The sequence below is a fragment of the Epinephelus fuscoguttatus genome, linkage group LG20, assembly GCF_011397635.1.
Source record: "Epinephelus fuscoguttatus linkage group LG20, E.fuscoguttatus.final_Chr_v1".
NCBI lineage: Eukaryota > Metazoa > Chordata > Actinopteri > Perciformes > Serranidae > Epinephelus > Epinephelus fuscoguttatus.
This window is the reverse complement of record NC_064771.1, coordinates 2124381-2136558: the sequence shown is the minus strand read 5'-3', so window position 1 is coordinate 2136558 and position 12178 is coordinate 2124381. Positions and strand designations below refer to the sequence as shown.

Below are 12178 nucleotides of genomic sequence, written 5' to 3'. Positions count from 1 at the left end.
AAACTTGGGACAAATGTGTTTTATTATAATCAGTAGTAGTAGTAGTATTTATTTATTTATCAATTTCTTGCTATTTTTTTAAATAATTTCTGGTAAATTTACTGAAGAAGAAATCAGGCCAATTTGCTTAGGTTTCAAAGTGTTAAGAAGAGGTAGAAGAAGTACTCTGACCGTTTACCTAAGTAAAAGTAGCAGTACCACAGTATAGAAATACTCTGTTACAAGTGTAAGGCCTACATTCAGAACACTGCTTCAATAAAAGTATAAAAGTTTTAGCATCAAAATATACTTTAAGTACCAAAAGTAAAAGTACTCTCTATGCTGTATTGGCAATTTCACAATATATTACTGGATTATAATAACTGATGCATTAATGTTTTCATCACTTTAATGGTGCAGCTGATGAAAGTAGAGCTCAATTTAATGACATTATATACTGCTGGGTACCTTAATAACCTATAACAATATATCATACTGTAAAACGTCAATTAGTAGCCTGGGCTATTATTAAATCACTGAAACCAACAGGCCTATATTAGGGACAGGTGTGTACATGAGACAGACCTGTAATTCGTTTCACATAAAACTGTTGCTCAGCAAAGATCAGAAAATACAATGAAATTATTTATTTTAGCCAGTATGAACATTACTTGTATAAAAATTATGCTTTGAATAACAGCAATTATGTATTATGTTACGACACTTCTTTCACGGCACCCGAAGATAACAGGGCCCAGCATACCAACACAGCACCACCTAATCCTATTAAAACAATATTCATAATTTGGATTAATATTTATAAAAGACACTTGTGAGTCTTTTATCAGTTGACTCTTATAGACTAAAGAAATATGAATAACTTATCAGGTAATCAAGGAATCATATTCAGACTTTATAACAGCTTTTTTATTTTATTTTTTTTGTCATGCCAGTAAAGTCTTCTAAAAATGAAATGAACTGAGCAAACGATGCGATGCCCTGGTCAGATGCGATGCATCTCCATATTGACAAAAGTTCAAACATTTACATTTGTATGTGCAATCTAAACAGCTAATTAATGTTAGCCCCAGTGGGTAGTCAACAATCCTGTGTTATACACTAAAGAACTTCTATAAAAATGAAGTGCTTGGCAACCAGACCAGGCATCTAATTGAGACAGGCCTTTATTAGTCAAAGTGTGTAGTCACACCAGGCTAGTAAAAGAGACTGGGAGTTTAATTGGGAGTAGGCTTTTAATTGTTTTAAAAAGTTTTAGTGTAACTTATTAGTTAATCAGAATCCGAATCAGAATCAGCTTTATTTGACAAGAACGTGTGTACAAGGACTTTGACTCCAGTAGACTTGCTCTCAGTGTACCAGAAATGACATAAGTACACAAATTTTAGACAAGAACATACAGAATATACAATATACAAAAACTATACAACTATACATTAAATATAAAAAATATAAAAAAATATTTTTAAAAATTATAGAAGAAAAATATTTAAAAAACATATATACAATATACAAGGACACAATACATATACACAATACATATATAATATATATTTTGCATTAACAACATAAATCTGCAAAGTAACTAGTAACTGTCTGTCAGATTAATGTGGAGTAAAAAGTGCAATATTTGCCCCCAAAGTGTAGTGAAATAGAAGTAGCATAAAATGACAATCGTAAAATAAACATACCTCAAAATTGTACTTAAGTAAATGTAGGCTACCATCCACCACTGGGGTTAAGTTAAGCCCAGAGAAACTTACTAATTTTGCTTTGTGATAGAGGCCACTGGAGTAGATATTGTCATATTATCTACAGCCCAACAGTCTCCACAGAGGCTGACCTGCACAGATGATGACTAGAACTAAAGACAGTTTACCATCCTGCCACAGGGCTGTTGAACAGTACGAATACACAGAGCAAAAGACAACAGAGAGCAGCCTGATGCATTCCACCTCTCAGTTGTCTTCCCCTTAGGGCTCCCTGTCACCCCCTCACCTCTGATCCCTGACCCTCTGGGGCCTTGTGCCATACCTCTCCTGCTCCTGGCACTGCCCCTGTCCACAGCTGCTCCTCTCTTCCCTATGCAGCTGTCCTCAGCCCTCTGGGAGCCAGCAGGCTGCTGGTGATTCCTCAACATCAAAAGTGATATGTGATTATAGAAAAACATGTGTGTGCGTGTTTGTGTGAGCATTGTGTGCAACCGCTACGCTTTCTAGGTGTGTGTGTGTGTGTGTGTGTGTGTGTGTGTGTGTGTGTGAAGGTGCTTGGGGAGCTAATCTTAGGGAGATTGAGCATGTCAGGCCCGATAAGAAACAGCCACAGCAGGAGCCTGTAGGCCTCCGATAATGTAAGATTTATCAGAGGCAAGGAGCTAGCGGTGTGCTCGGGAGGATTATGAACATAGCAGAAAAGAGCGGAGCAGGTGAGGGGGCACACCTCTCTTCACAAGACTTATTTCATTCCCTTTTTTTCTCTCCTCTCACACATTCCCTCTCTCTCCCCCTCTCGCTGTTATTCCTTCTCCCTCTATGGCTGATGTGTAGTATATCTCTCTCCACTCTCTCCCTGTTTCATCTCTTATACTGTGTCTCTCATTCTGTTTTTTAAGCTCTCCTGGTTTAAAGGGAAGCCCAGTCAGTGAGGTGGAGGTGGAGTAAGAGGAGATGGGGTAGAGGTTGGGGGTGGAGGGGTTATATTTCTTGTGGGATAAGAGAGGCCTTATACAGAGTGGATGGGACAGGGACTGAGAGAGACTGCATACACACACACACACACACACACACACACACACACACACACACACACAAGGCTACATGCATTTATTTTGTACATACTCTTCAATGATACTATTCTATTGTTGTAGAGTTTTATCTATTCTATAAAAAGTCATGCTGCACAAGCTACCTGCCATTCTTGTTCAACCTGTAACCATGGAAACTGACAACAATCACAGAATTATCTTTGGTACTGAAGAAAACATTTTTTTCCTTTGATTTCTAAGAATATTTATGAATATTTATTGGTGTTTATTTAGAAACATATGTCCAACAATCCTTGATTGGACTGAGGTTAAAGGCCTTTGCACACCAAGTCTGTTTTTTTAATCCATCATCCAAAAAAAGATATGTACACAGAAAAACCTTGCAGTCTGAGTTCGATGCATTTTATTGTTCTATTTGTTCTATCTTGTTCTATCTTCAAGACAACCTCCTACAAAACAACCTGTATGAAAAATTCCAATCTGGTTTCCGCTCAGCTCACAGTACTGAAACAGCCCTGGTCAGAGTCACAAATAATCTTCTGATGATGGCTGATGACGGCTCTCCCTCTCTTCTCATTCTGCTGGACCTTTCTGCTGCATTTGACACAGTTGACCACAACATACTTCTAAACTGGCTTTATCACAATATCGGTCTCTGTGGCACTTCCCTCAACTGGTTCAAATCATACCTCACAAACTGAACAGAATGCATCTCCATTGCCAACTCCACATCCAGACCCCACACCGTCACCTGCGGGGTCCCCCAGGGGTCTGTGCTTGGCCCCGTCCTCTTCACCTATACCTTCTCCCCCTGGACCAAGTCATCAGCCGGCATGGAATGTCATTTCATTGCTATGTGGACGACACACAGTTATATGTCAAAACCACAGCCGCAGCCCCATCATCTTAATCATCATCATCATCATCATCATCATCATTACAACTCACCATCTGTCTGGAGGAGATAAAGGTATGGATGGAGCACAACTTCCTTCAATTAAACAGCTCCAAAACTGAAGCAATCATGATCGGCACCCCTCATCAGACATCATTCACAATCAGCAGTGTTTCCCATACATTCATTTATCTGTGGCAGTGCGCCACGAATAAATTATCTCCGCCACATATAGATTTTTCTGCTTTTGGCGCTACCTGTTCAACCTCGCTCATAAACACATTATAATGGGACTCAGTGTCTGTGAATGTAGCTTGTCGTTACAATTCCAGTGCAATAGGTGGCAGTATGCATCGTAAAGACGCACTTAACGCACCTGGTCCACCAGAAGAAGAAGAAGCAGACGTAGTAGCAGAACAGATCCAAAGACCTCTCGGTACAAATATGTGGGCAAACAAGTCCAAAAGTGGTCCAAACAACTCTAACTCATCATGTTATATTAGCTGTTTTATTAGCCTGTGTCTGTATTAACATAGCTGGAAGCTCAACATGTGCAGAGACATTAACTCACGCTGTTAGTAGTGTTAACTGCAGCGTGAGTCCCGTAGCAGCTCGCCCCCCTGTTAATCAATTACAACGGCTCCACTGGCAACGGGAGCGGCACGACAACCCCCGTCTGCCGCAGGACAACTCTCTATTTTACGCGGCTCTTCTATTTTTATCGCGCTATGCTCCCCTACGCGACTCTCCAGCAGATAAAAACTATATGAAATACTGTGCTAAACGAGCACAATGTGTTTTTAAATGAATAAACCATTATCAGAGGTGATATGTGATGATTTTTTCCATGCATTTACCCATGTTTATCCGTGACATTGTGTAAATGTCCATTTGAATTTGCGAGTAGATGACAAACAGTACAGTAAACTTGTAGATAACTCAAATATATGTAATAATTTAGGTGGAAAATGCTTTAACATTTAATGCAGCCTACATGCAGCCTCTCGGCTCGGCAAACAGTAAACAACCCCGCTGGCGTCTCTACGTGTCGCTTCCGTACGCAGTCAGTGGAGCCCAAATGAATACGCCGCGACGCTACGCTGACGTGACGTAGGTTTGCAGCCGGTGGAGCCCGGCCGTGTGGTTCTGCTCGTTAGTAATTAACTCTGACGTTGGATGTTCACTTCTTCACACAGATGAGTATTGAAAAATATTTTTTAATAAATATTTTTAATAAAGGGAATAAGTCCTCACATTTAAGAAGCTGGAACCATGAAATGTTACTCCATGAAAAATAATTGTAAAGAATATCAAAATAATTGGCAGTTCATTTTCTAATTAGTCAACCAATCGTTTTAGATGCACTTGTATATTTTCATATGGTTTGTGTCTAAAAATCTTATTTGTAAAGTTTCTAAGATTATCAAATAATTGTGGTGGAGTAAAAAGTATGATATTTCCCTCTGAAGTGTAATGGAGTAGGACTGGAAAGTTGCATGAGAATAAAATAGTCAAAGTATAAGTACCTCAAATTGTACGTATAGCACTTGAGTAAATGCACTTGGTTACATTCCACCACTGCCAGAATACCTATCTGGCTGTCACCACTCCCTCCCCATGTCTTGCATTTGGCAACACGGCTATATGAAGGAGCTGAGCTGTCCTCTCTCTCTGTCTCTTACTCTCTTTGTGTGGTCCACATCCTCCTCCTCGTCATCTTCAACCACCTTCATATTACAGGTTGAAAGTAAGCAATCACCCCATTCTTCTCTCTTGTTGCAAATGTATGTGTCCTTTGTTATGCCACATTTTTTTCACTGTCTTTTAGACTTGCACCGATTAATCGGCAGCGCTCGGAATCGGGCCGGTTTTCACGTGATCGGCCACGACCTGCGGTCAGTCTAAAATATGTCGATTTAAATGCCGGTCAAATTCCCGGCGCGCCGCATGATTGACATCGTGTAACATCAGCAGCGCACACACACGCACATGTGCAACTCACGGCTTGGGTGATGTGAGGAAGGGGACCTCAGGGACACATTGGTTTGGGCAGGACAACTATGGAGTAAATGATTCCGGCCAGAGAATCAGGTTCGAGAGGTAATTAAATTTTCAGTGCAGGAGGTTCACAGCAAGTGTGTATGTGTGTGGTTCTGAAATAAACAAAAGGAAAAGTAGCTTTACACTCAATTCTTACAAATATGGCTTATCACCTTAATCATTCACGCACACACATCAAAAGAGAGAAGGAGAAAGCTGTTAACTGTCCGTGTTAAACTTAACTGTGGAGCTCTCACTGCGTGTCCGCGTGCCGAAGATGCGCGTGTCAGCGCGCTTACTGGCGGGCGCGTCCTCAGTGCTAAGGGCTTTCGTACAGGCGACCATGTCGGCTGTATGGAATTTTTGTCTATTCAAGAAATTACCCACAAATGCTATACACCAGGAATTATTATTTTATTTATCTATGTTTTTATTTATGTATGCCTTTTTCACTTATTTATTTAAATACTGTACCTGAAGTTATATTTGAGCAAAAAAGGAAAATGTTTCTTAACCTGTGCTACTGTTTTTGTTTGAGATGATTATTGAAAAGCTGGTTGTATCTTGGTTAAAATGTTGTAATAAAGGAAAGATAAAAAATATTGCAATATCTTGTGTGCTTTAAAGTGGTTTGAAAAAAATGAAATCAGAATCGGCCAAAATCGGAATCAGCCGTCCAAACACTGCAAATCAGAAATCGGGACCAGCCCAAAAAATTGTAATCGGTGCAGGTCCACTGTCTTTTGGTCTAATGTCTGTCTAAAGTATTTTGACAGATGCGAGACAACAGAAAATCCAACCTGTTTCAATATTTTTAATGAGAGACAAAAGTTTCAGTTTGCAACATGACCCAGTGTGAGATCATATTTATTTTTAAAACATGCAACATCTTTGGACGAAAAAACAAGCAAGACTCAGTATGCAAAGACTTTCACCATGTAAACAGACAACAATCACTGGGTTACTGGTGGTACTGAAGACAATATCTTTGTACTATGATTTCTAAGCAGGTTTATAGACATTTATATGTGTTCAATTAGGAACATAAGTCCAACAATTCTTATCTTAGATTGGACTGAGACTAACACTGTGCTCTGAAAGCGAGTGAGCGTCTGACTATTGCATCGCAAACATGTTACGTTGAATGCTTGCTGTCCACACAGTCCATTAAATATGGGACTCCATTATATCATGTAAACAAACCACACGTCTATCAGCTGTCCACTCATAGAGGACAGACTGCAGACGTAACCACTGAAAAGACGGCTGAGTACTTACTTTCCTATTATCCATATTCATACCCCTTTTCCACCAACATGGAACGGGTTCCATTCTGGTTCCCAGCCCTAATTTTGAACTGTTCAGAGCAATTTGACTAAAAGTAAATTGATTCAGAACCCCAACATTTGGTTCCCAGCTGCAGCCAAGAAATAACAGGTTTTCCTTGACTTGAAGAGTAAACCCATCATGATGACATCAGTGGGCGTGTCATATTCTTAAGTAAGAAAACATCAGTAAAAAAAAAAGATCCTGCAGTGGTATCATAATAGTCAGTCCATGCTTGTTCTTGGATAAATACAAATATCTGTAATAACAGAACAAAAGTTTGCAGGTTTGCCACTACTGTTACCTTCTGTTGTCTGTCTCTAAGGTTTCAGGAATTCTTAACAGAACTGGTTCAAGACCCAAGCTAATTTGGTAGAAAACATGTATCAGTGGGCAGTTAGTGTTGAGTAATGCATTACATATCACTAATTACCTTCATTTGAAAGTAATAAGCAACTAGTGTAAAGTGATGTGTTGTTGATAACACTACTTTTGCATTACTTTCACCCAAATGACTTAAGAAGTACGACTAAGTGTTGTAAATGGAGGGTCATGTTTCATCACATGTATTCAGAGCACAGAAGCTCAAGTTTATTGTTCATTACAAATCCAGTGGTTTGCGATATTGTATCGCTAATAAAGGCTCTTCTCTTGAGCGCAGGTCTGGCCCATTTGTGCAATCATATACAGTGGTTAACACTTTTTATTCAAAGTGTGATGATATAGACCAATTAATCAGCCTAGACCTTTTCAATAAAATCCTTGGACACAGAAAGGGTCAGGCAGAGGATCATAGTCTGATCAATTATGAGATAGGGACTAATATTTGTAGGCCTATCATATGAAACACAAAAAAATAAATGCAGAGGTTGCCACAACCAAAATGGATTGGCGTGCAAGTAAGGTTCTATGATGAACACAAATGAAACGACAGAATTGGAAGAGCCACCGGTGTGCCGTTCAGCTACAGCAGCACCAGAGAGAGAACTATATATAAGAATGGGACGGTGCATTAGTGTTGCTTCACCGTTGAAGGGGTTGTGAATGTGAAAAACATACAGCATGCTAACCCACATTCAATGGCACCAACCAGATGTGCCGATCACCAGGACAAGGAAAAACACACTGGAGCCCAACTCCTTATCCCTGCTGCTTTCAGGCAGCCTTTAGATGTAACATTGTACATTTTGTAGGTATATGAATGTATACACATTGAGTGTACTACCAGATGTTGCAATTACTGGCATCCATCTATATCATAACCTATAATGACATGATAAAGAAACAAAAACCAAACTTTTTTTTTTTATTCAAAAATGAACGAAAAGATGAAATCAATAAACAGTTGATTCCAAGTAGTAACGTGTTAAGTGACATTTTTAATGTAATAATATTACCTGAAATACCTGAAATCCTGTTAGTAGTGTGTTATATTACTTTGTTACTGCTAAAATATATTACTGTAACATATTACTTTTGTAGCAGTACTTTTGCAACGTGTTACTCACAACACTGACCGCAGGTGTAGATATCATTGTTGTAGCTCCCATACTAAATCATACCACTATCTCCACTCCATGCTAGCTAGCAAGTTCTGCTGAGCATCCCACACAACAGTACTTACCAAAAACTTTCAGTTTCCTGCTTCCAGCTGCCACGTTATTTAGGTTTTTGTAAAAAAAAAAAAAAAGAAATTGAGATAGTATCGTACACTTAACTCCTTATTTCAACCTTGTGAATCAGCTGATCTTTGTCCATTGTGGCGCTTTCCACGCAATTTTTCTCATAAAACAGGTAGGATGATATCCTACGAAAGAAGCTGCATGCCGTATTGCGCTGCATCACTCATGGACAGTTAGAACATCCTACTAGTAAACAATGCAATCAAACAGATTTAGTCGCTGATGCTGCACCCTTGCATCACATCCAGTCAGGATACAGTGTAATCAAACATTATAGCAACTGATCATTAATATCAATTAGAATTTGCAGCCCTAAACACTACCCCTACTTCCTTCCTTCCGCCTTCCATGTACGCTCCATTACCATCCTTTCCTTGGGTCTCCCTCTGTTACATATAGTCAAACACATAGTCCTGTACCCCCACAACCTCTAATCTTTGCCCTCCAAACCTATGGTAGCTTCCTGTTACTTTTAGAGGAGAATAAAGAAATATAAATAAAGCAGTCTAGTGGCATCAGGGAAAGAGGGAGGGAGGGGTGGAATGAGAAAAGAGAAGGGCATTGAGGAAGGGGATTAGTTCCAAGCCAGTGCTGGTGAAAAGACTGGAAATAAGCCCAGGAGACAGACTGTGGAGATGGCACATTGAGGGGAGGAGGAGAGAAGGAAGTTAAGAAGAATGTGGCATAGAAGGGGGAAGGTGTGGGATACCACCACAGGAATGTACTAGCTGTCTTTGGAATGATGTCCTTCTTTTACCTTCATGCTGTGTCTCTAGCTTCAACCTCTTCCTTGTAAATATGTTTTTCTCTTTACAAACCTATATCTGCTTATTTTCCGTTCTCTGTTTCCTTGCCCCAGAGGATGATTTTTCCTCATTTTTCTCTTTGTTTTTAACTTTATTCTTCCTTCCCTTCAGCCATCTACTACTCTTATCACTCTGCCCATTTCTCTCCTGATCTTTCTCTCTTTTACTGTCTCTGGCTGTCTGATATAACTTTTATCACAATCCCTCCCCATCATCTGAAAGATAAAACACTTGTCCCCTTTCTCATAAATTGAAACGGGTAAAACAAATCATTGCAATCACACACTCTCACCTTTACAACGTACATTTATAGGGAGACATCGATTGCATTTTCATCCCATAGGCCTGTTCTTAGCGTGAGTGAGAGGAGGAAATGATTATAGATCTCTCCTCTGGACCCCGGTTAAAATCGACGACCCAATACCTTATGTGTCTCATGCATACTCATTGTGGTTGGTTGGCACTCCTCATCCATTATCAGACCTATTCAATCAAAGCCAACATGCACAAGGTTTAAGTCTGCTGGTTGTAGTTGGGGAAGGGGGGAACAATTAACAGAGTATTTCCCAACTGATTACATTCCCCTCTGATTTGTACTGGTTCAAAGAATCCATATATTTTTATGTTTAGAGAATGAGTCAAAATGTCACTGTGATCATGAATCTACTGCCTCAAGTAGAAAAACTTCCTCTAGAGCTGCCAAGCAAGAGTTCTGAGCAGGTGGTAGATCCAGGATAACATATGTTCATACTATGGGAAGTGGGAAAAATAAAATGTAGAACTCTAAAGTCAAAATACAGATGAGCTTGTTAAAATAAATATAGCATTTTAATTAATTTTGTTTGGAATGTAGTCACTCCACCCAGAACCATACCAGGAGTCATTGTTAGTGGATGCATGATCCTTAACGCAAGTTTGAATTTATATATTCTTTATTATTTTATTAGATGTGGGGCTTCGTTGGTGCTTATTATATTGCACTAATTGACATACAGCAAACATGGGGTAGGTGTTAATCAAGCATAGGAATACAGAATGGTTTCTAGAGTTCTGGGCAAAATGACATAATGCTGCCATGCGTAGTCTGCTGTCTGCTGCTGCGTGTACCTGAAAGGTACTTTAAGGTTATAAGATGCATACACAATTCACAGATAGTGAGAAAAACAGGGGTCAGTAGGAGCCCACAGCTCAAATTTGCTCGAAAGGTCCTCCAGTAAGTTGATCAACCCTTACCGTGATGCTGATGCAAAATGGATTAAGAGCATAGATCATGGGTGCAAACTAGGGATAGACAATATTGGAATGTTTTTGCAGAAATCCGATATGCCGATATTTGACAACTCATTTGGCTGATAACCAATACCGATATCAGTATACCTAATTTAAGTGTTCATAAGGTCTCTTCTTTAGAGGAATTAACATCATATCATGCATGTACACTCTTATTGTGATGGCCCACCAGCAGATGGAGACATAAAATAGAATGTTTTTCAATGTATATGTAATATTTATTTATTGTGCAAAGTAAGAAAAAGCATGTCGGCCGATTCATTTTAAAACCAATATCCGCAGACACCGATGATATGCCGATACTATTGTGCATCCCTAGTGCAAACCATTGCTTAATTAGTGTCATTGTCAACTCATGTCCTGATCTGAGTTAGGGCCCGGACACACCAAACCGACATCAAAGAACTAATGGCAACTGTTGCGTCGCCTCACACCACCTGTGTCTCAGCCAAAAAGTTGTGCTTGAACACACTGCTAAAGACTACAGCCGGCAGCCAACCAGCCCCTACATTCCGCACTTGTGTCAGAGGAAATAACTCCACACCAGTAGACAGCAGTAGTCTGAAATCCTCACCTAAAAAGGAAAACCTGAAGACCAGCAGGATGGATTCAAGATGCTAATAAGCCAGTTAGCACATTCAAAGCACAACCCAGTGTTAAAAGAACAAAATATTCACAGTGCACCAGCAAACAATAACACAAAGAATTACATACTGTTTCTGCCAGAGTTTAATGACTTAAAAAATATAATCTTACATCACCTCTTAACTTTACCTCTTACGTAGCCTAACAAGTTTATTATAATCTCATGCACGCTAGCCTTTAGCTATTAGTTTACTTAATTTATTTCTGTTTCTGTTCATGTGCACTGAGCTGAACTACCCAATCAGAGTGATTTCTCTTGCTCTGCCATCTCCAATCCCAATTCAACATGCTGAATCGCCCAAAAGAACAGGCGACAAGGGCCGACTTGTACCAAGGGTGCAGGACACACGGCAGAAACTAGGGTGACAGACACACAACAGTGGCCCAACATTGACCAATGACCAACTGTCAGCATGGTGTATCATGGCCCTTAGAAATAACCTATATCGTAGTCAAACATTCTGCGTAATTTCTCTGGAGGGATACTGTCATGCTTGATAAATGCAGGCACTGACAGATTGTGTTTAAAGTAGCTACATTTGTCTGTCTAACATCTTGAAGAAGCTACTACATTGTCATCGTAAACATCTGCCTGTTTTCTCCTCTATAGTTATGGCAGAGTCTATGCAACAGCAGACCCGTATCACCATACGATTGGTCCTGCAGCCACATACAGTGTGGGCACTATGGTGAGTCTGTTCTCTATTTCATAGCTGCTGACTGTCTGAATATT

The 12178-nt window shown here is 39.8% G+C and overlaps 1 protein-coding gene across 2 annotated transcripts in view; it reads left to right on the top strand.

The window, feature by feature from the left end:
• Positions 1–12178, top strand: part of LOC125881011 (RNA binding protein fox-1 homolog 3-like) — a 1507594-nt gene that overhangs the window by 1447839 nt on the left and 47577 nt on the right. For both annotated transcript variants that reach the window (XM_049563926.1, XM_049563925.1), the window contains exon 16: positions 12056–12134. In XM_049563926.1, the coding sequence (XP_049419883.1) occupies positions 12056–12134 (79 nt within the window). The remainder of the gene's footprint in view (positions 1–12055; positions 12135–12178) is intronic.